General features: G+C 48.4%; 1 protein-coding gene across 3 annotated transcripts; it reads left to right on the top strand.

Moving 5' to 3' along the window:
* The first annotated feature begins 658 nt into the window (after positions 1-658).
* LOC139774003 (protein groucho-like) lies at positions 659-22,846 on the top strand. Of its 3 annotated transcripts, none has more exons than XM_071708916.1 (12): positions 660-1,126; positions 8,134-8,231; positions 8,876-8,939; positions 10,771-10,815; positions 12,011-12,148; positions 13,786-14,065; positions 15,656-15,681; positions 18,288-18,449; positions 19,105-19,700; positions 20,026-20,301; positions 20,398-21,001; positions 21,879-22,846. In XM_071708916.1, exons 1-12 carry the CDS (start codon positions 1,061-1,063, stop codon positions 21,987-21,989), a joined length of 2,466 nt encoding a protein of 821 aa, XP_071565017.1. In that variant the 5' UTR covers positions 660-1,060; the 3' UTR covers positions 21,990-22,846. The 3 variants fall into 3 exon arrangements, with proteins under 3 accessions (XP_071565018.1, XP_071565017.1, XP_071565016.1); XM_071708915.1 differs by having other exon boundaries at positions 10,771-10,827; XM_071708917.1 differs by lacking the exon at positions 18,288-18,449 and having other exon boundaries at positions 659-1,126; positions 10,771-10,827.
* Positions 22,847-25,767: the final 2,921 nt, after the last annotated feature.

The following is a 25,767-nucleotide window of genomic DNA, read 5'->3' as shown; positions in this document are numbered from 1 at the left end:
CTTTTCGAAATACAGTATCGTACGCTTCTCTCTTTTTTTTTTGCCATCTTGTCAAATTATTTTAAAAGATAAATTCCTCGAGCTGCTCCATCACGAGTCCCTTGCGTCTCGTTCGCGTCGATAAATTATCATTCGGATTCTTTATCGATTAACTTTCCGGGCGTGTTTTTCTCCGTCGCGTTTGGAAGTCGGCGACCGATGGTCGAGACTTGAAAATTTCGACGAAAAGAATCTGTAGCGTCCCGACGACTTTTCTCTCCGCGGGGCGTCCCGTTCGCAACCCATGACGAATTCAATTGACTCCAAAGGCGACCGAAGAATCTACAACAAGCGTGAAAGAAAACATCCCGTTGTATACATATCCAAATGTAATCTTCGAGAAGTGACCCGCGCACTTTTGTTTTCGAAAGCGACGAAAGAGAAGGAATTACACGAACGATTAGGGAAAATCGCTTTTCCCGGCGGAGCTGCCGAGAAGGAAAAAGCGTTCGTCGAAGAGCGTTCGTCATCCAAAACGGAAGTGTCGGAAGTATACCTCCTTCGGCGGAGAGCACGTGGAGGGCGCGCCCGAGGCGACACCTGGCGCCCGGAAGGTGGCGGGCCGAACGTTTCTTCGGCCGAGGTGACGTCGGCGACGCGGCTCGGCGGCTCGGCTCTCGGTTGGAGGTTGGAGTCAGTTGACACACGCGCGTCGTCGGGTGCGCATCGTATCGCGCGTCGCCGTTCAGTGCCCGTTATTGTCGCCTCTAATGCCCGCGGTTTTCCGTGCGGGCGCGTGCAGGAACGCCGTTACTCATGCGCGACTCGCGGATGCCCCACGTGCAGTCAGCTTGAATTCGGCCGCCACACCGAGGCGAGACATGAGTGCAAGGGTGAATTGATTTCCTCCCCCCCCCCCCCGACCCCTGTTTTTCCCTCCCCCCAATTTTTCGTTTACGCACGCTTCGCGGCTGTGATGTGCGACGGCGAGAGACTCGCTCTTCACGAGGCGCGGTAGTGACGTGTAACGTGTAAAAGGAGGAAAGAAAAAACCAAGAAGAAGAGTACTCAGGATTCAGATATGTATCCCGGCGCCACTATGAACGCGGCGGCGGCGGCGGCCGTGGCGGCCGCGGCTCGACATCCGGTACGTATAATGCGAGACCCTTCTTTTGTTCTTTCCTTCGTCGGGGTCCGGAGATTGGAAGACGTTGGGCGGGACGTTGCGCGGGAAATCCAGGGGACGCTTTCCCTCCGAAACGCCGAGCCGAGCGCTCTTGATCGTTCGTGCAATTCTGATTTTTTCTCTCTCGCTTTCGAGAACGGGAGCACGCGGATCGTTTCCTGATTACTTATGTCGATCAATCAATTTATTAACTTCAGCTTACATCGCCAATTTTCCTTAACGCACTCGTACCATTCATACTTCTTATATTCACTTGTATACAAGGGGACTTACTCCGGATTCCATTGAGCATCTTCGAGTCGATTGAATTCTTCGCGGAAATACCGAGGCAATTTTCTAAAAAAAATTCAAGATTCAGAATCAGTTCGGGATTAAGAGCCCTGTGAGAAACAAATGATACCCTTCGGTTCCGTTATCCCTTACATTGAAAGAATTTTAATCAATTTACTTAAAAATTTCAATCGAACGATCGGTAATAATAAATTTAATATACGAGGATACGCAACGTCGAAAGCCTGGTCAGTTGCGACGATCAGCTCAAAGGGAATTCGCCTCGAAATTGTGTACTCCGGAGAAAACGCGATTAGCGAAGGACACTCCACATCGATAAGATAAAAGTCTCGCGCGTTTCGCGTAATTTGCGTTATCTACAAACTGAACGAGGAATAAAGTCCGTAAGTGCAAACGCCATAAAGATTATTACGCGACACGCGGGAAACGGTGAGACTCGATGAAGTTGACGAAGAGTCAACTTATTGTGGTCGAACATTTCTCGAAAATTCGCAACTTTTTCCATTTCCGAATAGACAGGTCTTTCTTCCGTCTCGTTCCCATTGTGATCCCGTAAATATTTCCAACTTTTCCCTCAGGGGAGTCTTCGCATTTATTTGGAGACGTCCTACGTGTTCCGAAATACCGTAGAGGTTTGAAATTTCAAGCCGAAGTAATACGATTATGCTGTAACACGAGGGTCGCCGTTGATGATTGTTGTCCTCATCAATTTTTTTTTTCGCTTTGCCCAGCTGTATCCTCTCTCCGCATTCCTTTACGCTTTCTTTATATTTATACCTCGCCTCTCCATCCTCCTGAGCTCGCGGGGAGTTCAATTATAAAGACAGATTAATCTATTTGTATCTATCTGCGATGATCAATCGCGAGGAAAATTACGCCCCTCCCTCCTCCTTCTTTTATTTCCTCGTTGCGCTCGGACGTGTCTGCGAACTGCGTTATTTCGAGTTAATCGATCGATATCTATCCGCCGCGCGCGGTTATTACCACAGATACACATCGCTCGTACCTAGGAATCGTATTATTTCTCCTCTGCTGTCAACGTCACTCCCCGCGGGCTAACGAGATAATTAAAAAGTAGCGCCGGCGAGCCGACGCGCGGGACGTTTTCCAGGCCGACGGCGCGCGGAGAGCTTAGACCAATAAATTCTTTCCGGCAATTATTTATTTTTCTACCGCGATTCCCCTACGTTTTCCCCTTCCCCCTTTCGACTAATGCTTGATAAATTCCGCGCCCTCGTCGTCACGCACGCACGCACTCACGCACGCACAGATACCTGCGCTAAGTATCTGGGCGCAACCCGCGTATAAATACGCGCCGGATGAAATTGACCTACGTTATATGGAGGGTGGAGGGCGGGGAAGGAGGAGCAGAGGGGAGGGGGAGGGCAAAACGCGGACCACGCGCGCGGACGGAGCCGAGCCGACGATGACGGAAAAATATTTGGCCGCCGAGCAAATTTTCATTCGACTGTAAACACCCGGCGAGCCGAAGCGGAAAAGCTCGTACGCGAACGACGAAAATAAATCTATATATCGCGGCGCGACGCGGAAGGGACGGGAGGGAGGGAGGGCACAAGAGGGCCACCCCGGAGCCGCCCGCGCCTGGTGTCCGCAATTGCGTCATATCTATAGCTGCCATCGCGCGCTCCGATGATTACCCGCGCCCGCGTCCGGAAAAGCGGAGCGACGAGAGAAAAAAAAGAGTTAAACGGAAAAGTGGGAAAATAGACACGCGGGGGAGGAAGAAAAAAATGGAGAATGGACTCGCCACCGATCGTCTTAGGAGGCGCGTTTCCGCGGCCAAGGCGGAAATAAACGCGCGTCAGGTATTCCGAGACTTCGCGGCGGATTTTTCCATCATCGCGACGTTTTCCTCAAAGTATTTAATCTTGTATCTTCTCGCTGATCTACGCTCATGCTGAGGAATCACGTTAGCGAGGTGACCTTTCGCTCCGGAGAAAGCAGGATTATACTCGGACGATCGGTTAATTTAACCAAAAGCACTTGCATTTGTTTATATTGAACATATAAAATATTCGTTCTACTTATTCCTCATGCTTGTGTCATTTTTTTATCTACGCTTATACTTTCGCAGGCGCGCGGTGGAGCGATATCTCATTAGCGTTCCACCAGCGACGACACAGACCGATCTGCCGTTGTAATTATTTGCCGGCGCGACGAGAAGAGATGGGGACAAAATTGAAATCGAGACGAGACAGGGGAAGAGAGAGAGGGAGAGAGAGAGAGAAAGGGAGGAAGAGGAGGAGAGATACCGCCGAACGATATCGCTCGCGCACCACGAAATTTGCGGGCCGCGGGCTCGCCCGCTCGCGCGCGCTTCCGCAGAACCGCAATATGCATTGGTAATTACACCGCGATGAATTACACCGTGGAATGAGCGAAGCGTGTTACGTGCAATTGGCGCGAGCATTATAAATCTCGTCACGTGCAAACAGTTGGCCACCTCGTCTTCTGTCTTTCTCACTCCTCTCTCTCTTTCTCATCCTCACTGAATTCATACGCGTTGAGAATCTCAGATGAAAATTGTGCGCGAACGAGACGTGAGATGCGTCACATTTTTTTAACAACACGCCGTACAATTTTAATCTGTTATCACGCGCAGTGACGCGCAACGCAAGTGGAGTCGATTAAACGTCGACAATGGAACGCCTTCAATTTTCGAAGACTATCACGTATAACCCACGCGAGAACTGAGTCACGTATTTACATGATAGTAACGAGAAAGAGGTCCGACGCGCTCTCGATTAATTCGCGTCGTATGATGTAAATCGCGAAGAGAATAACGTAAGTATTACGCTACTTACAATCTGTCGCGACCAAACTGTCGAGCGACTTTGGTGACTCTCGGCCGTCATCGTCATTGTCATCGTGCCACCAACGCTTTCGATCTTCGGAGACGATTGGTATCATGACTCCGTCACCGTCGCTGTCGTCGTCGCCGTCGCTCTCGTCGTCGTCATCCTCGTCGTGACGCTCTGGTGCTTGACCGAGTTGACACAGGCGGTGGTTATTGGCACTCTGCGCAGGGCCGCCAGGGCTGTTTACGTACAAGCTGTACAAATATTATTTCCGGGCAAACCGGCCCGTCGATCATTACGAAACCCCAGGCGGAAAGTTTCAACGGATACTCCTTGCCCCGCTCTCCTACCTTCCTCTTTGTATACACACAGACGTATACACACGTATATCGGGCTCTTGTGGTAACGTTGAGCCCTTTAAACCGACGATCTTGCGTCCCTCGAAACGACTGTCCTATAGAAATTAGATCTATTGCCCGGATCGAATCGAGGATCTTCGAAGTCTTGTATTTAAAGATATATATGGAGCTTACACTGATCCTTGCTACACTAAGCCGGTCATTATGTGTTCGCACTCCACGAAAAGGTGGCACGTCCCGGAATATTCTTTCCCAGGGGAAAAAAAAACTTTGATTCAAAATACGATAGAGAGATTACTATTTTCACGATCCGCGAATAGCGAAATAGCGTATTAAATCGTTGGGTCGTAATTCAGGTATTGAAAGCCATTTAGTAATAAAAATTATTAAAATTATATAAAAAAAATTATTGTGATAAGTGCATAGGTACGTGGATAAGCAGCAGCAATTTACTCAACTGTTGAACAGAACATCTTCTAAGAAGATGATGCGAGTCACTGACGAGATTCATACCTTGTTATGTTAAAGATTGTATTTTGTAAAAAAAAAGGTGTTTTAATATAAGAGAATTAATCATCAAGTCTGAAAGTATAATCGACTGTTGAATTAGCAAAAACTGTCCATGCGCATGAAAAAGGGAGTTTCAATATCGCTTCTGTTTGCCTCTTCATCTATACATCTTTTTGTCACGCGTTCTTTTTTTTCTACGTTTTTATATCTGCGGTTTTTTCGCTGAGTCTATCTCGCGTCTAGACGTGTAAAATTATCTTTTATCACGGAGTCTATGATTAATTAGTGACCGAGGGGGGTTCGTCGAGCACGAAGATTTCTATCGCGTCGAAGCGGCGCGACGTTAATGTCGGGAGTGTATTTAACTATTTAATTAATCGTCGCTAATCAATCTGGAAAAACGCCCGAGCTCGTAACTCGACTCGAGTGATTTGATTGTCGACATCTACCAATTTAAGGCCCGGAGCCGTCAGATAAGAAGTATTAAAACGCCCGGCCAACTTGTTCAAATTCTCGCCGTTCTCGTTGAATTTTTTCTTCGAAATGTTTCAACGTTAATGTAAAATATTGACACTGAGCGATTCTTAAGCGCAATTAGTCGACCGACGACGGCGCGGCAAATAAGAAGCTTTTTGGCACACGCGTTATAGGTGACGCAATCCGGCTGACTTAATTACGGTCGTTAATTCAACCACAATGGAGTTCTAAATCACCGCGTTATCTCGTAAACGTATTTAGACTTAAACGCGTCTCATTTTGAAAGAACGTCGCGTTAACGTCGGCTGTGATCAGTCGTAAAAGAAATCTTGACGAAAGGAGCGCGCGAGAAACGACGCGAGCGGAATCACGAAAATTCTCTCCAGCGATTCCGTGACTTTTTGCTTTCAAAGCGACGGAGTGGGAGATACAGGCAGGGGGATCGTTTTTGTCGCGCGGGCCAACGCGCCGCGTTTTGCCCCCGTCAAGTGAGAAAAAAAAAGAGAGAAAAAAGGGTATCGCGATCGTGTGTGCGCGCACGTGACGCGCGACTTGACACGTGTAACTTCGGGCAGGCCGAGCGAGCGCGCACGCGCGTTTATGCCCCGTGTACACTGTTCACAATAATGAGGAGTTTGCACAGACCGGGATCCCGACGTTCTTCAAACAGCGAGAGGCAAGGACAAACACGGCCCTATATGGACGGATGGACAAACACGACGTATGCGTTCGTGCTCGTTCGTTCGTTCGTGCCCATGTCGTCGGATCGGCGTTAAACTGACGCGAACGCGACGCCGAGTACCTATATACCGCTACGAGAGAGCGAGGACTTCTCTTCGCCCTTCCCGCCGCGCCGCCGCCGCCTTCGCCGCTACGGAAACTATCGACCATCACCCTCGCTCAACAAGCACCATAAGCGATATGCTGGCTAACATTTGCCGGGCTAAGCACACAAATACGATACAGTGCTGTTTGGCCGGCCGACAGTGGTACTCGATCGCGCCTGCGATATCGCCGGAATCGGTATCGACATCGGCATCGGCATCGGCACTCCCGTGCACTAACGGTTACATTCGTCTCGTGATCATGGAGAAGATTTATGAATGATTGAACGGAGGCGATACGCGAAGCAGCGTCATGAAAGCGTCGAGATCTCCGCTAGATCCTCGCAAGAGGAAAAGGGAAAGAGAGAGTTAGAGAGAGAGAGAGGGGGGGAGAGAAAGAGAGAGAGAGAGGCGGTATAGCGTGCAGCGTGCGGCATGTGCCATCCTGGCGCATCCTGGCGTGACGGCCAGGTCAGCTGGTCGGTGGTTTGCGAACTATCTCAATTTGCCTAAGCCGCAACCACGGCGACCGCGAAAACCACAACTTCCCTCGTCGTGGCCACCTTTGGACACCCGCCCCTTCCCTCCTCTTCTACCCGCAATTCCTCTCTTCCTCTCACCGCGACCTCCATCCGACTATCCGTTTCCTCTCTGCCTGCTTTGCCTGCCTGCCTACCTACCTACCTATCTACCTACCTAACTCTCCTTTCTTCTCACGCTCGCCCGCGCCATTGTCGCGCGTCTCAGCTCCAATCCCAATTTCGAGAATTTAGCGAGTTCTGGTTCTCGTAATACGGCCTTTGACCGAACTGGCGGGACACGCGCGTTGCGTCTCTTTCCTCTCCGGAGAGATCGAATGACTTTGACCCTTCCTGCCGAGAGCGGCGACGCCTTGAAACACCGCGCTTATTGTTTCGAGTCAAGTATTCATTCATTCATTGTTGAGTTCAACGTATGTCATTAGTTTAGATGAAGAAGTCGGACAAACGTTTTACGTTAACTCTCCACATGACGCCGTCAACAGATATCAATGTCGTTGCTCGCCGCGCCGGGTAATTTACGGATCCGCCGAAGGACGCAATGTCCGCTCACGGAGGATGTCGTTAACGATATATATATTTATGCGCGCGTGCACACACCCACACGCACGTATTCGTACGCGACACAGCCCAGGCGGCTCATAGTTTCGGTTGTAGCGTGTAATCCTCGCGGACACCGCAAATATGTAATTAACACTTGCTCTCTCTCTCTCTCCGCGCGCGCGCGCACGCGCGCACGTGAGAGCTGCCGTTGCGGCGCAGCTCTCTCGGGCTCGAGAGACGATAACCGATTGCCGACTCCGTGTAATCGCGCGTGCACGTACACGCGTTTTACGTGTGTGCGCGTCTACATCTATACCATCTACTATCAACCCTCGCCCCCTCCCTCATGTGCTCCAATCTACCGCGAGCCTCGTATCACTTTCGCTCGAACGGCGCCACCCCCTGCCCTTTCGCGGTCGAACAGCTGTACGGAGTTAATTATTCGGGATGGGAGAGATCTCTCGAGGGAGGGGGGGAGGTGGAGCGATCGATCGATCCGTCGACGTTTCTGGGACACGGATCGATTGATATTGATACATACATATCGTACCGGCTAGACCGACTAGCGCGAGGTTTCTCACGTTTGTTTTTTTCTTTTGTCCGCAGGGCCCACCGCAACCCAACCAGCCGTTCAAGTTCACGATCGCTGAGTCCTGCGACAGGATCAAGGAGGAGTTCAATTTTCTGCAGGCACAGTATCACTCGTGAGTATCAGCGATCATGTGCTTTTTGCCGATATCGATATCGCGGCTCCGACATCGCGCCGCGCGGGAAAAAAGAAGCACTTTGCCGTTTGCGACGTTCGATTCTCTCTTTCTCTCTCCTCTCCCTTTCTTTCCTTCTTACTTTTGTCTGAAACGCGGAAACGCGCGCGTAAGGACTGCGGCAAAGTCGTATCGCGCGCTTGCGGAGAGAAAAAGGTCTGGGAACGGGCGCAGCTGCCGGGCGCTCGGCGGAGTGCACGCTATATCCTGCAAACGTAGTTTGCCACGACAGATACGTAATGGCAGCTCGCGAATACACGAACTCGAGCTTCTCGAGTTTCACAAACGCCAGGGAAGACGGGCCTTGCATTTTTCAGCAGTGCACGCGCGCGCGCGCGCGGATCGAAACTTTTCTCGTTGTCCGACAGACGGTTTCTTCCTTTTCTTCGCTTTTTTTTTCTTTTCGCTCGCCACGTACGGAGCATATTCTATTCGCGAAAAGAGAAAGAGAGAACGCGGTTCGCGGTTCTGTCGTTCTCTCGTCTCCTCCTCTCTCGTCTCTCTTCCTTGATTCGAATCAACCTATAGACGAGTCGACTGTTTTCGCATGCGTTTCACGTTATGTTCTTTCTCTCTTTCCGCAGGCTGAAGCTAGACTGCGAGAAACTGGCTAACGACAAGATCGAGATTCAGCGTCACTACGTGATGGTAAGTGCAATCATCGCTGCGTCGTAAAGTTAGACGTGCCAGTTAGACGCCGTAACGTTTCCCTCGACTACCTCTTGCCTCCGTATTCCTCCTCCTTTTCCCCCTCTCTCTCTCTCTCTCTCTTTCTCTCCCTCGTCTCCCGTATCCAGAATAATCATGCTCGCTCGACCGCTAAACCACCTCGGCTTCTTAGCATTAATTGCATCCTCCAAGTCGGTGTCGGGGTCGGGGCTTTACATTGGCTCGTTACGTTGCGCGTAACGTAGTCAGATATACTACAGATACATGTATATGTATGTATGCGCTCGTGCATAGCTAATGACTCTAAGAGCCAGTGGCTCTCATCGAATTAGTCTACAATGCTCACACAAGCGCAGCTGTCTCGCACGTTTAATGACGGAGTAATACGCTGTTAGGTCATGGCGGCCGACGACGGCGGCGGTCTACGTCTCGTTAATATTCGAGCGTCTTCTCCTATCCATGCGTCTCGCATCCGCGATCGGCCCACCACCGCGCTCTCCTACAGCGCGACACCAAAGAGAGAAAAGAAACGGACGAGGCGCCGCCGCGACGAAGAGTTATTTATGAACTTTCAAGAAGCCGTGAGAGGGAAAAAATATCCTCGATCTCTCGGGGAAGGGTCCTGAAATTTCTTCTCGCGACTGAAGGATCGAAGAAGCGATAGGAAATGACGCTAAATTGAATTGAAAATAAACCTCAGATTTTCTAATCGCCGTTATACAAATTGGCACCAATTTCGAGATCGCGCAACATCCGCGTTACGCTGTTAGTCCCTTATTTACCCTCTTCATCGGGAGCATCGCGATAATTAAATCGGAAACGCGGCGTCGTTGCGCGAGCTTTACGCTCGTGGCCGTCGATTTACCGTTACCGTTTTAATTCGTCGACCTAATCGGCGTGTAGGCGCGGCACGCGGGCCACTACTTTAAACGCAATTAATCTCTGCTTTAGTCCATTTGATACGAATGCTCCATTTCCCTCTCTCTCTCTCTCTCTCTCTCTCTCCTCTTCTCTTCTCACCACCGTTCGCCGCCGATGCGCGACGCTATCCTCGTTAACGCGCGTTAAGGATGTTGCACCGCTCGCCGTAACGAACGAACGCTGTTGCCCCCGGGGAAAGAGTGTGCCATTGGTCGATGCCGTTGCCGCTACAGCCGGCCGATCTCAACAGCCTCCGTTAGCGCGCCCTCCATCCCCCGGCACTCGTTTCCAGGGTCCTATCTCTTCCCTCTCTGCCTTCACCTCCGCCACCGTGTCTATCTCCCGGGTGAAATAACTTACTTACAAGCGCAATTAATTCGCCCGAGTAATTACCGGGCTAATGGCCCGTAAAATTAAGAACCTGTAACCCGGACGGTGCACGTTTACGCGCGTTCGCCTCTTCGTCTCGTACTTCTCACGCGCGCGCACCATCTCTCTCTCTCTCTCTCTCTCTCTCTTTCTCTTTGCAACTGCAACTGTGGCCCACCTTTCAAATACACTCGGCGGACTGGAGTAGGTACATTATCGCGATTAGCAATAATTAATAACACGTTAGTGTAGTTGAAACGGCTCTGTTCGAACCGGCCGCTGGAGGATTTAAAGGAAATCTCTGGTTTGCGATGCGATCGCCACCCTCGAAAAACATCCCCTATTTCTCCCCTAGTTGCCGAGAAATGTTGACTTCTTAATTAATTACATCACGGGAAATTGCCAGTTGCATTGATTTCCTAATTAATTAGAAAAATAAATCTCTGGAAATTTGCAAATTGCCATACGATGCTTTATAGTTAATTACTGAAATGTATTATGGAAAATTTCTCTGTTGCAGTATTACGAGATGTCGTATGGTTTAAATGTGGAGATGCACAAACAGGTGAGTTTGAACGTAAGTTTCATTCTACTCCGATCTTGGAGTTGCCGAGGAAAAATTCGGCTTTTTTAATCTAAATTTTTTTTATTATTTGCGCTCTATTTATACCTTAAGGCAGTTTCGTTTTCCAAATGCTATCATTACACATGGGTGTGTGTGCGCGCGCGCGCGCGCGAGCATTCTGCTTCTATAAATCTTTATTACATTTTATTCTTATATGTATCATAATTTTTCCGACTTTACTCGTTGACTACCTTATCTTCTTTATCTTCTGATATCACGATATCAATTCTACAATCTTCTTGTGTGCCTAGAATGAAATAGACTTCTCTATCTATATCTATATTTGTCTCTCTATATATCCATCCGCTTATTTATGACCCAATGTCCGGCAAACACGTTGCCGTTGGGCCAGGTTCAAAGAACGGCGAATGCATCTCGAGATTCTCATGGAGGACGGCGGAGAGAATCGTCGTCGCGTCGGTGGAAGGGCTCGGCTCCGTAAATATCGTCTCATTATTTCGTGCGTCTTACACGTTTCACGAGTGCTTTATTCTCGGAATGCGCGCTCGCGCGCGAGTATACGCACGGATCGTAACTATATACCGCGCCGCGTCGCGAGGAACTGCGCGCGCGAACGCGACGAAAATAGAGGAACGCCCCGTTGACAGCGGATCGCCTCCCGGTCGGAAATATGTAGCCAGCCTCGCTCGTTACTCGCGGGTTTAAGACGACGAAGCGTTAGGTGGTCACCGCCTAACTCGCGCTTTCATTACTCACTCGACGCGTCTCTCCGTCCGTTGAGATATGCGGCCGAGGGACACCAGCCGAGACTGCAGCTGAGACCTAAACTATTATATACTATTACCCCCGCGTGCGCGATGCGTCCCACATTTTATCTCGTTTCCGAGAATTCTTAATCCGCCTGTCGAGCCATTGGCTTAAAACGCGTATTCGCAATAAGTACCGAAAATAATCGAGAGGATCCGTGACGTCGAGTTTTCTTTTCACACGAGCCTTTTTATTAATCCCGTTTTTTTTTACGACAGAATAAATGTTAAAGCTTTAAATTGTTCTAACCGTCTAGTCTAACGTATCAAATATACTATACCGGATTATGTGTGTAATAGATTTCTTCGATTTATATTTTATCGTAATTATATTTTCCATTTATCGTATACTTTTATCATTGTTACAGACGGAGATAGCTAAACGTCTGAGTGCTCTCCTCACTCAAGTCATACCATATCTCCCTCAAGATCATCAACAACCGATCGCTACTGCCTTTGATAGGGCGAAGCAAGTCACGATGGCTGAATTAAATACCATAATGGGAGTAAGTACATAAATATAATTTAATGAGAAACATACACATTGTGCGCGAATAAGCTATCCTATAATTTCCAAACCTTCCGGCAAAAATATAACAGGGGTGAATAATTATTTTATCTTGGTTATTATTTCGCCATCGTTGTGTTTTTCATGGCGTGCCGGATTTTCTTTATTCAACAGCCGCGATGATAACCGCAATTGCGCGCGCAACCGAAACGGAGTTGACATTCGGCAGACGCGTCGCGTATAATTAAATTGCGAGTTGATTCTCGCGCGCATGATTCGAATAATTTCTCAGTCCCGAGGACTTGTCATTGTTGAGACAGGCATATATGCCGAAAGAAGTTGATGCTTAAGGTTGAATCATCGCGCAAATTAATGCATAATGTTCTCGTTTAAAACTTCTAACAATTATGTCGAATTATTGACACAAATATCGGTTTCGCGATGGAAATAATTTCTCTATTACGTTTGCATAATATCTTCTCACTTTGCAAAGTGTTTCCATCGATAAATTAATGTCAAATCACGCGCGGAGTGAAAACATTAGCTAGATTTAACTCGCGGTGATGCGTCCAATCGAGGCGCCTTTTATCGCGACGAGACCGGGGAAAAATGATCGCTCTCGGACAAGGCCGATTGCGGCACCAAACCGCAATCTCGCCAATCTGTCATTACGCGACGCGCGTCGCTGTATATACGCGGGAATATAATTAGCGTGCTAGTATGTTACGGGCTGTCGAGTAGGGGTTCGTGGCGAAGGGATTCGCACGACGGGGAAAGTACGGGGGAGACGGGGTGGTGGCACACAAAACGCCGCGCGCGCGGAGGGAAAGGGTGTGCGGCGCAGACCGAAGGGACGATGAAGGCAAATAGACAGAAGCGCTAACCCTCATGAATATGTATTATTCGGTAAACAGAGGTTGAATCAATATTTCGTTTAATAACACTGCGCGAGAGGAACGTATAGTCCTCCATCCCCCACTTGTCCCCCCCACCCCCTCCCTTCACGACCCCTTTCCATCTTCCTCCCGCTCACCTCGGGCGAAACGCGATGACGCGGTCGCGGGGGGCTCTCCGATCCTTCTCCCTCTCTCTCTCTCTCTCTCTCTCTTCCCGCTTGGTTCCTCTGTTCCCGCGCCACACGCGTTGCGCGTATTATTCACGGCGCGTTAAACCTCGTTTGGGACTATTACGTTTCGTTTCACGCGCCGGAAACGAACGCCGCGATTTTCGACGTGCACCGGCGTTCCGCCGCGAGGGTCGCGCGATTTTTCAATCTCGCGATCGGAGATAACGCGCGAGTTTTTATCCTACGCGAGCGTTTCAGGGGAGGCGATATATTTTTTAACGTCATCCGTATATATTCGCGATACCAGTCAGAAATTTTATTCTAAGCAATCACGTTGAATTATCGTCTGCTCTCTTGCCCATCTTCCCCGTGTCCATTTTCTATTTAATTTCATGTAATAATATACCTTCGCTATACGTAGCGTAGCGAGTTTTTCGAACTCAATTTCGTGGCCCATTATCGTGTCCCGTAATCGTGGGGTCCTTGGGAATCTTCGCACGTACAACAAAACCGCGCATATATGCGCAAAATCGATTTGTACGAATGATATTTTGCATGCGCGGTTACAGCAACAGAGGCCAGACATACCGCGGTTCCTTCAGCAAATGCACGCTCAGCAAATACCACCGGGGGCGGCGATGGGTCATCCGGGTCTACCTGGACTTCCCGGATTGGGGCCAGCTGCCGGTCTTCCGGTGCCAACTTCCGCGTCCGCGGCTTTGCTCGGTCTCGGATTGACTGGGACGCCCTCCGCGGCCCCCGGTACAGCCGCCGCCGCGCATTCCCTGTCGATGCTCGTCAAACCCGACATCCACCGTGGTCAACCGGATGACCTGAAGAGCAACGGCGGTAAGTCGACTCTGTAACTCCCCGATATCTTTGATATGCGGCATAATTGTGTCGCTATGTCAGGTGACTCGAAACCGCCTCTCTCATCTCGCAGATTTGTGAATAAATTCAGAATTTTTATCTCTTATCATCTTTTAACCTGACGAAATCCGGTTATTATACGATTATTCGTCGAGACACAATCTCATGCTATTTAATTCCATGCGATTCGAAAGATAGCGCTTTGCAATTGATCTTTTTGTCTTTCGCGATCAATGTACGGAAAAAAAAGAAAATTTTGAGTAAAATTCCGATTTCTGGTCACGTTTGATTTAACAAGTGAAATCGATATAAAAAATATTGTTTGCGAAGCGATATATATTTTTCTGTTTTATATATTGTAACAATTGAAATGAAAAAACTGGTATGAACATAGATATGACATGATATCGGTTACATAACTTTTCGGTATTATAGGGTATTATAACGATATTATTACTATGTTATATTATTGATAACATTAATATATGAAATTATAGTTTCTGCTCTCGTGATGCAAGTTCAAGGACAAACGGACCTAAAGTTTCTCTTGCAAATTAAAAAAAAAGATAATTAATCGTAATCGTAATTAATTGCAAAGTTCCGAATTTATATATCTTAATTCGTTCGTTTAACCTCCTTTGTGAGATATACATCATGAGTATACTACAAATCCAATTGATCTGATAACATTAACATTCAATGATATTCAATCATACATGTATATAATCCATTATAATACCGAAAAGTTATATGTATATAAATATATATATGTATACCAGTATGAAAATTTCGGTTATATGTACTGGTATTTGGGCGTTCACAGTATCGGTATATAATTAAATATTTTTAGCAACGTGGTTTTGAGAATAGAGATAACAAGTGCTAGAGCGAAATTATTTCAGTCTCTGATTTATCGTACACATAATCACGTGAGAGAGGAAAATGTCTACCGATCGTCACAAAGTTAACGAAGATCGACGAAGGGCGGGAGGGGTGACTTACGCACACATACATATATATATTTATTATATGTATATATATGCGCGTATATAGGCGAGACTTTTGACGAGCCCTCTTTTTCTCTCACCGGGAAATGTTCAAAGCACTTTATTACGGGTATCCGCTTTCGGCGGAGCGAGCGTGTTTGCGTCACCCTGTTAGCGGACGCGCTAGCGGCGGTTTTCAGCGAAAAGCGCGCATAAATATGCATGAAGATCATTTATATGGGTGCCATCCGGGCCCCCCTCCCCTCTGCTCTCGCCCTTCTACCCATCCCTACGGCTACTGACCGTCGTTTTACGACGCAGCACGTTATTAACATTTTATCGATACTCGACATTCGATCGTTCTCAATATACTCGCGCGATTCCTTCGTATCTTATCGCACCGACATACGTTTATATAACTTATAACATACCGGATCGTACGGTTTTTAAAATTGAAGTATTTACGTACGTGATGGGGTCCGATTAGCAATCTGGTATATTCATACGGAAACCTATGTTTAGACACATCGTTTTGATTCGCAGCGTGGATTACGATACTATATGCGCATCTGTTTGCTTTCAGGTCTGAGTTCGACGGAGGACCGACACGTGAGTAACATCTTTTTCCATTTTATATATCACGATGAATTATTTAACTTGCGACGTTGAAACGTCGTGAATCTCAAAGGATTGCGCGAATGCGATCGTTTCTCGTTTTCCCAATGAACACACGGTCACCGTATAGCATCGCACGCATTGGCATGTCGATATTTCAGAGATTAGTCAAAATAAAAATGTTGAGAATACGATATAGTCGATACAGTCAAGTTTCCACGAAGTTAATTAAAATTATTTATTAAATACAAATTTGCGTCTGCAAATACGTATTGCGTCGCTGCGGAGAGAACACTTGGAACAAAGATTTCGTTAAAGTCTTTCAAAAGTTAAGCGAACCGTTTACGGAGACTATTTGTCGCGCTTTGCAAAAGCGATGTGTATTTTGTTATACGGTGTATATACGTGAAAACGCGTACGGCTTGTACAACGTACCCTCGACCGAGTGGCACTTATCGCGGCCTCGTGTATTACACGCACATTACGCGCGTGTAACTTGACTCGCGCGCGCGTCAAGAGTGCAACGAGCGCCGCTTCAGCGTACTTGGCGTACGAGTGCATACGTGCTGGATATTGCAATTTATACTTTCGACCGGCTCGCGTACGGGGCGCGAGGAGGGGCGTTATAAAGTGGCGAGAACTGGAGACAAAGAGGACGGCAGCGTCACTTTACCACCGAGCTATTTGCATAATTTTCAAGTATCCCCGGTTTCTCTTCCCTCAATCGCGAGACTTCTGAAGAAGTAGGCTCCACGCACTTGTGACTTTTTTCCCGTGACGAACGCGTGACACGTGCGTGCGAGACGATTGCACGTAACGACACAACGTGATCCACCGTGTGTGAAGATAAACCGTCGCTCAATTGAGGAATTAGATTCCAAGAACGGACGCGCCGTACGCATCCTTTATCTAGAAGAAGTCGCGCGCGTCCGTGCCCTCGAAGCCGGCGAGCCCTGGCGCGCCGTAGTCGCGGTAAAAAGGAAGGCGAGAAAAAATAACGTCGGGCAGGAGGAAGGGGTGTATCTTGTATTACGGGTTTGCCGAGTCTGTAATCATCGCGGGACCGCGAAACGCCCATCGACGCCCTCTCATTCCGCCTCTCGCCATTCTATTTTCTTCTCTTCTCGCCCGCCCCGTTCGTCCCCCCGCGGGCACCACTTTTCCCAGGGCCCAACCGCCCTCTCGCGCCCCGCGATCATGCGGTCTTTTTTTTCTCTCGCTGGCGCTTCGTCGCGTCACGTCGATGCGCCCATTCTGTAATCATTATCGGCTCTCGCAGCTGGACCGCGGATGCGCCCGCGTCTCTCCCCATCCGTTTTCACTCCTTCGGCCGTCGCGTTTCCCTCTTCGTTTCTCTCGTTCGCGCTTGTTTACCTACGCATCTCTCGTCCGAATTCCGTTCCGAATTCCATTACAGATTGACCGACGATGCGGGCTCGCCGAAACGCGAGCAACGAGACGCGCGCCAACTTTTCCGCCAGTTCCCTCCGTCCTTCTCCCCGCGCGGAAAAACTCACGTGGGAATTTATCATCAAGACGCGCGCTAAATATTAGATCCTACGCGAATTCTCCGGCACGTTTGTATTTACGCTGGATTTTCGATGGTCTAGTATAGGTTCGCGCGCATCTCCGCAATTATGCTAACTCGTAAATTAGCAGATACTATCGCGCGCACGATATCATCGAGTAGGCTCGTTCCCTTTTAACATTTTTTTGAGCACTTTTTTTTTACGTTCGTTTGCGAGCGCTATTTATATCATGCAATTCATCCACTCCATATTTATATCTTCAAATGTATGTACACCGTTGCTGCGTTTGAGGGGATTTTTTCCCGGAGCGCATGATAAATAATGCTTAATAGATAGAAAATAAATAAATAAATAAATTTTGCGAAGCACCGTCGACCAGAGACACGATTTTATATCGTACGCGCGTACCGACGCGCTTCATGCCGCTCGTTAAATTGATATTTCATTGAAAAGCGTCCACAGATGAAAAATCGGCGCGGCCGAACGCGATGGAAGTTACGTTTTAATACGTTCGCGACGAGTCCGGATATCGGGGCGGGCGATAGTAGGGTAAAGTCGAAATCGATTATCGCGGGCGCTCGCGTGACGATTGATAATAACCCGCGCCGACGCCGGTAATTACGGTTTTGTCACGTTCGTCGGCGCCGCAGGGAATATGTGGCTAATCCGTTGTTCCAGCCTGTACTTGCCGCGCGGTGTCTGTTGTTAAACGAGATTAACGATATCCGCGGGAGATTAACAGGGTGGGTGACGAGGGGGGGGGAGAGGGAGAGAGAGGAGGCCCGTATACCCGTTGGAACGACGCGTATCTTCATCCCGTGTATCGCGTGTTCGGTTTACGGCGGGGCATATACCGCGTATCGCGTACGCGAACGTCTATCTTTGAGGAGAGGCTGGCTTACCTCCCCATCATGCGTCATAGAGAGCTGGAATATCGACAATTCGCCGCGAGATTACGATTCGATGTTCCTCGCTCGGCGATCGGGTACACGTAAATGCGCGCGGCGATCATTTATCCGCCGCCCTTCGCGTAATAAAGTGGCGTCGCTATACACCGCGTGTGTTTTACAGCGGGGCTCGATATCGCCGGCCGACAAGTACAACCGATCGCGCACGCCGCAAGAGGCGACTCACACCCATCATTCTCATCACTCTCAGAATCACCACGATCACTCGTTGCACCCGATGAAGAAGATGAAGAAAGAGCACGAGACGTGTAAGGACGTCGTACATGTAAGTGCTTAATAATAAAAAGATTATCCCATTCGTGTAGAACGACTTCCGGTCCGTGCAACAAACTGTACAATCATTAGTCGCAAGAGGCGTTCCTTCAACCCTCGTTGTAGAACGAGGCGATAGCCATATAGCTGTTTAGTGATCAACCTTCGAGACGTAGTCTCGACTTACGAAACCGCTATTCGAATAACGAATATAGGAAGGGTTATTTAAGTTAGTAAAAGAAAAAATCGGATAAAAAATTTTCAAGACAAAAAATCAAAAAGCCCCCTAATTCAAAAACCTCTTCTGTACTCTGAAAATTGAAAAGTCCCTTTCTGTCTTGAAAGTTTTTTATCTGATTTTTTCTTTAACTGACTCCAATCGCTGTTTTTTATCCTACGTTCTTGACACTTCTCTCACTTAACGGTACATAATTTTCTCGTTGAAAAGAATATTTTTTCTTTCAAAATTTACTTTATTTTCGCTCACAACGCTCTTCCGGAGAGTTTAGGATTAAAATCGACGTTTTGATTGGTTTTTTGCTCGAGCGATAATAGAACGGTAACGTCCACCAGATCGATATTGCGCTGTAGCCGATGGAAAAAATCACATTACTTGAGGGACGACAAGTTTAATCGCGCGCGCGATCATCGGTGTTTCTTTCGCACAGAGTGACGGCGAGAAGAGCGACCAAGACCTAATAGTGGATGATGCGAGCGACGGGTGTCCGAGTCCGGTGATGAACGGCGTGACATCGCCTCGCGAAAACGGCCTCGACAAAGTTTCCGTGGTTCCGTCGATGGGAGCCGGCGTGCAAACCGTGACGAAGAAGGACTTGGCGCCGCATTCCCCCAGAAGCGGCACGAGTAGCAATGCGAGCACGCCGTCGACCAAGAAGATGGAGGACCGCGAGAAGCCGGCGACGCCGATTTCGAAGCCGTACACACCGACGTCAGGATCTGCGACGGCGGCGATCAGCGGAGGGATAAAATCGTCAACCTCGGGCAAGCTCTTGCAAGGACCGTCGGTACCGCCCGGTTCGGTACCACCCCCTGCGGGCGCTTACCCGAGCCCGTTGCACTACCCGCCGCCCGGTCTGCCACCGCCGCATAATCTCGCGCCGGTAGCCCACGGCCAACATCCGCATGTCGATGTGATGGCCGCTTACAACGGTTACGCGACACCTCGACCTCCCGCCGCTTTGCAACAACTGTACGATCCGCATGCGGCTCTGAGGACCTCCGTCGGGACACAAGGAGGAAAACCGTGAGTACCCATATCCATTTCAAAGATCAGCCGATCGGACTTTCTAATGCACGAGTCGAGCGAAAATTTCGGTCGTTCGTTAATTCTACATTTCTTCACTGATAGAAGTCACTAATAACGCGTGGTGATCGAACGGGGTAAAATAAATAAGATAAAATTAATTAAAATTTAGATACAAGTTTTTTTTCAAAGTTGAACCGCGAGTAAAATTAATCGGCTAAATGTAAATCTTGCCTGAAATGAAATGTGAGTTATACAAATAATATAATTGATATCGGAGTTCGGGAGAGACTTATCGTGATCGTTATCGGACGGGATTTCGCAGTGCGTACAGCTACCATGTGTTGAGCGACGGACAGATGCAGCCAGTGCCGTTCCCGCAGGACGCTCTTATGGGCCCAGGAATACCGCGCGTCGCGCGTCAGATTAGTACCCTCGATCACGGCGAAGTAGTCTGCGCGGTGACGATCTCGAATCCAACCAAGTATGTTTATACCGGTGGTAAAGGCTGCGTCAAAGTTTGGGATATCGGCCAAGCAGGTATGACCGACATAAAGCCTGTCTCGCAACTCGACTGTCTGCAGCGCGAAAATTATATCAGGTCAGTAAGAGCGAGCGAAACGAATTAAGAAACGAGATATGCGTTGGTGAGAAATAAACGCAAACCGCATGTGCTCCGTGCTTCTCTCTGACGCAGATCGGTCAAGTTACTCCCGGACGGTAGGACGTTAATAGTCGGCGGCGAAGCCAGTCAACTGAGCATCTGGGATTTGGCCAGTCCGACACCGAGGATCAAAGCCGAATTGACCTCCTCAGCGCCAGCGTGTTATGCTTTGGCCATTTCCCCGGACTCGAAGGTCTGCTTTAGCTGTTGCAGCGATGGAAACATCGCCGTGTGGGACTTGCAGAATCAGACCTTGGTCAGGCAATTCCAAGGGCACACAGATGGAGCGTCCTGTATCGACATCTCCGCCGACGGCTCGAAACTCTGGACGGGAGGTCTCGACAACACCGTCCGTTCCTGGGATCTACGGGAAGGCAGGCAGCTGCAGCAGCACGATTTTAGTTCACAAATATTCTCCCTTGGCTTTTGCCCCACCGGCGAGTGGCTGGCAGTCGGAATGGAGAATTCGAACGTCGAGGTGTTACACGCCACCAAGTCCGACAAGTATCAGCTACACCTGCACGAGTCTTGCGTACTGTCGCTGAGGTTTGCCTCTTGCGGCAAGTGGTTCGTCTCTACAGGGAAGGATAATCTGCTGAATGCCTGGCGTACTCCTTACGGAGCATCGATATTCCAGGTTAGTTAGTGTGTTACTTGATTATAATCTCCTTTCATATTCGTATTGATCATAATCTCGTTGTCATCGATAAACGTGAAGAAAGGCGCTTTTGAATGTAATAAAGTAATAATTGACGCAAAACATGTTTAAATATATTACGGTCACTTTTTTTATCGGAACCGCAAACCGCGAGAAGAGAAAGAACTGAGTATTTAATTTATTGGACCGATTTAATTTGTCGAACGAGTCAAATCGGGAATGTTTTGAGAATATTAAAAGAATACGAAAGAATGCACATCTGACATTTAAATTCCGATTCCATCTGCGCTTATTACAAGCCCGGCGTGCAAATTACACAAATTACGTTCGCACCTTTCACGCGGAGAATAAGTACGGTGTTACGCGCGCGAGACAAGACGGCGAGACGAGGCGTCGAGGACGATCGCGAAACAGCTCATTAAGGAACACTATATAATTACGCGATATAAACGAGCCATCGAGTCGTGACTCGATAAGCAGAAAAAGAGCTGATTTATAATGCTTATGAATAATCGTGTGCGCTACGTGCTGAACGCGCGATTTCGTTATCGAGTGGAATTCGAAGTGGCACAATAATAATAATAATAATAATAGATATCTGCGTGGCGGGGCTCGTAAATATGTTTACGTTTTTTTTTTTTTGACGTTTCGTAAAACGAGCACAAACCAGCACAAGCGAGTCTTTCCTCTTTCGAATTTTTACAACGTCCTATCTTTCTTTCTTCTTTTTTTCCCTCACTTTCTCCGTTCCCTTCTCTCCTGTTTCTCTCCTCTTCCAACGCACCAGCGAGCAGCGTGCTGTTATAACTGTTATCGCGTGCTCACTCGACGATATGTTTGTCGATTATATTTACAGGCGAAGGAATCCTCGTCGGTGCTCAGTTGCGATATATCGACGGACGACAAGTACATCGTCACCGGTTCCGGCGACAAGAAGGCCACCGTCTACGAGATCGTATACGTATGAGACGTATATAGCGCCGTGTGAGAGGCTATCAACTGGCCATTCCATGGAAACAGAAACGCTCGCCCAGAGTTCTTTCGGGACTATTATACGACTGGTTACGACGGATGATGTGATACCGTTGTTGGTTCTCTTTGTTATCGCTGTTGTTACTCGCTCGTTGATAAAAGAGAGGGATCGTCGGCGCGAGGCCGAGCCAAACGGACACGAACAATTTCGGTATTTCCCAGATTTTAATGGTCGCCAACGTTCCGCCTCAAAATAAAAATCTGGAAAATACACTTAAGACTGCGATACAACGACGTAAATAAGTATAAGAGCCTAGTGAGAACGCGGTAACATCATTTCACGAGGTTATTTTGAAGATTTGAAAGATTGACAGAGAGAAGTATTTTTTTTCTCTTTAATATTTCTAATAAAATATTTACAGATTATTTACACTTGTTATTCTTTTGTCAGATTGCGGTAGAATAGAAAATTGCCGTCTTTCATGAATAAAGGATTTGTCTCATTTCAAACAGTGAAACAATATTGACTTAAACTCGTAAAATTTCATAAATTAACGCTCGGAATGAAGAAGTTGTGTTTACTGCCCCTACTGCCGATTGTTTCGTATTTTTACATGCCATTGCGATCCGTTTCGCTTGGTGCGCACGATCGCTCGTTGATTGTGATTATTCATGTCTCTTATCTGTACATTTTGTAAATAACAGGTTTTAAGTATACCGTGATATTTTTCTACTACACCGTAAGAGAGCGAGATGACAGATGTGACGATTGTAAATATCTCAAGATCAAGACATTTACAAAAGGTCAAGACGTGAAAATCGATCGAATAAATGGCATACGATAATTGAGAATGGCTTATCTTGTCCTTATTTAATATCTCCTTCCCAAATCTTCACTTTTATCTACGTAGAAAAATTAAGTATCTCTCATCGCTACTATTAATTTACTTGACGCATCGACATAATTCGGCATCCAGAAAAATGCGAAAAGTTAGTGATGATAAAAGGGGGGTTGGCGAAACGGCGAGATGACCTGTCGCACTGTTAAAAACAAAATGATTAGTGGCCGGCACGCCGATAAAAATCAGGGCTGCGCACACAGCGGGCAGGTGTCGGTGGAAATAAAAAAACAAGGACCACTCGTTACTCCATCCACGCGAACATTGTTAGCGCAAAAAAGAGACATCAACAATATTTAGTTGTATGTTCCGGGGCACACGGCGCGGGCAGCGGCGCGGCGGATCGTCATGAAAATTACGACACTATTTCACCGATAAAAAACAAAAAAAAAAGAGAGCAGTCACCGCCGGTCGCGCGGGCAGCGTGCTGACGGTTTCGTGATTGTCATGAAAACAAATCGGGGGCGAGCTCAACCTCCCACGCGCGCGCGCTCGGGTGTATACGTGTATAAAAAAACAAAAGCCACCCTTTAAAAAAAAAAGGGAGGAGAAAAATATACGCGTCGAGCATAGTCGAAGTCAAAACGATTGTATTTACGCCTTCGTATCGCGTGGTGAATCCGCGCCACCCGGTGTATAATTAGCGAGGCGATGCATGCACGCGTTCAATGGAAGGTTCATCGGCGTAATGTTATTATAATAGTGGCACGTTTTGCATATGTGACCGGGTGGCGGTCGCTTCGGCAGGGGAGAAGAGGGGTCAGGGGTTAGCACGGATCGCACGGACGAGGGAGGAATAAAGTCGGGTAGGGTGAGGCTGCGATGACGGAGGGGGTGAGAGAGAGAGAGAGAGAGAGGGGGGGGGGGAGTGTGGTTTTACGCGGGTTTTGCCGGCCGTATTTGCATGGTAATCATATGCGGCGCGCGCGAGCGAGCGCGGTGCAGGAATGACGCGGCAAGGGATCGGGGAGGGACGACCACGGGGATGAGGAAGAGATAGAAGAGGAGGTGGAGGAGGAGGAGATGACGGTGGTGGTGGCGGTGATGGTGGTGGTGGCGACTATTGGAGCCGCGAGATTTGTATATCGCGGCTAAATGCGTCGGTTATTACGGTTAATTCGACGACGGGCAACGGCAGGTTACGCGCGAAGCGTATTACCGCAGTTTATTCGCGCCGGATTATTCGCGTGCGTAAACTTATCGCGTCGCGTTGCTCGCGACGGCCTATAAAATAATGTCCGCGACAAATACGTGTAACAACAATCGGCTGCATAATCCTTCCGTTTCAATTCTGCCTTTTTTTGGTCTCAATATTTCGCTTTCGTCGTCCCTCGCGGCCCGGAAACGACTGCCAAAGTATTCAAGTTGATTTGAAGATTATTGCGAACGATTATCCGCACGGCGCGCCGTCATCGTCATCGTCGTCGGGCGGCATCCTTCTGGCAGTACGCGATCCAACAGTTGGTGGCACTCGTACAAAGAGCTAATTTTCCCTCTGTCCGTCACGTCGACGGCAACTCTCTGCGCGGCACCGGCACGGCACGGCGGCAGCGCGCACACAACGCGACAAATTAACAGGCACGCAAATGAGCGAGTTCACGCGCTCGCTTTCGCTCTGCCCCCACACAGCTCTCCTCATTACAATTGGACACTAATAAACGCGCCAACGCGTGCCCCTTTCTCTCTCTCTCTCTCTCTCTCTCTCTCTCTCTTCATCACTCCGCCCGTTATCCCGAGTACGATTATTCTCCTCTTCGTCGACTCTCCTCCCCTGGTCTCCAACGCGATGCGAAGCGTCGCGACGCCGCGCCGTACCGCGTCCTACATTACGTCACATAGATGGACGAGATCCTTCTTGGCGCGAGTGTGATCCGCTGCACGTCGAATCTGCGTCGTCGAAGCGACAGATGCGAGAATGCTCGCGGCGTCTCGTTTATAGTCTCCCGCCCGCACGATTATCGCTCGATTTCGGAATTAGTGCGATAAGCGAGCGGCAGCGACATTGTGGACTACCTGTCGTCGTACATGCGCATCGTTCGGAGGTGGAAAGGACGATACCCGGGGACGGCGGAGAGAGAGAGAGAGAGAGAGAGACGGCGGCGATGGCGGTTATCCAGATAGCAGATAGCTAGGACGGTGGTCTCGTTTGCGGCTTGACCACCCTTGCGGCGCACTGCCCTAACCGCCCCTAACCACCGTACCGCAGCCACATGGTGTGTGCAACTGGCGATAACGTCGCCCTCGCTCGCAAGCCCGTCGCAAGCCGATGCGTGTCGTTGCACCGGCCACGCTTTCGTGAGCGATCACCCCCATCCCTGCCCGTTGTTCGTTCCTGTGATCGTCCCAACATAGAAAATAGGATGTCCCAGACCTAGCGAGTCAACTTTCGTCCCTAAGTCCTTTTTACCGACTTCGGGGTCGATGTTTCATTAATGAAAACAGTCGGAAAGAGTCATTATCCCATATTGTGAATCATTAATCATTCATAGCCTTATGTTATAAATCCTGGTATTGTAAACCTGTCCAAATAAAAGATCCAGTTAAACAGAGCTAATGTTAAGTGGAGAATAAGATTCTGCTACCTATTCGCATGGTCAGTTACATAATTCCCAAAAAGTTTTCTCCATTGTCGGTCGTTTATGACTCAGAGAATCATCGGCGTCTTGAAGGTTTTCAGTTTCCGTTAAGAGAGATGCAAGTCGACCGAAAAATCTTAGACGAAGGACAGATCCAGGATCAATTTATTTTGCCAGGAATTAGAAAAAGTCGGATCATCTCGGCTATTTAGTAAGTCTACAAACGAAACGCATAAACTTCCCCGGAAAGGATCATCTCCGTGACAAGAATAACTGCTGTTTGTAGACCGGCAAAATA

The sequence above is a fragment of the Temnothorax nylanderi genome, unplaced genomic scaffold (genome assembly GCF_030848795.1).
Source record: "Temnothorax nylanderi isolate EJ_2023f unplaced genomic scaffold, tnyl_v1.0 TNYL_tig0072_pilon, whole genome shotgun sequence".
Taxonomy (NCBI): Eukaryota; Metazoa; Arthropoda; class Insecta; order Hymenoptera; family Formicidae; genus Temnothorax; species Temnothorax nylanderi.
Note: the sequence above shows the minus strand (reverse complement) of the source record. Positions and strands in the feature narration are given on the sequence as shown.

What these genes read in the sequence shown, in the direction of transcription:
- LOC139774003 (XM_071708915.1), top strand. Translation starts at nt 1,061, where the DNA reads ATGTATCCCGGCGCCACTATGAACGCGGCGGCGGCGGCGGCCGTGGCG. An exon ending in CAGCGCGAAAATTATATCAG is followed by an intron (nt 20,302 to 20,397) that starts GTCAGTAAGAGC and finishes TCTCTGACGCAG; the next exon opens with ATCGGTCAAGTTACTCCCGG. An exon ending in ACGGAGCATCGATATTCCAG is followed by an intron (nt 21,002 to 21,878) that starts GTTAGTTAGTGT and finishes TTATATTTACAG; the next exon opens with GCGAAGGAATCCTCGTCGGT.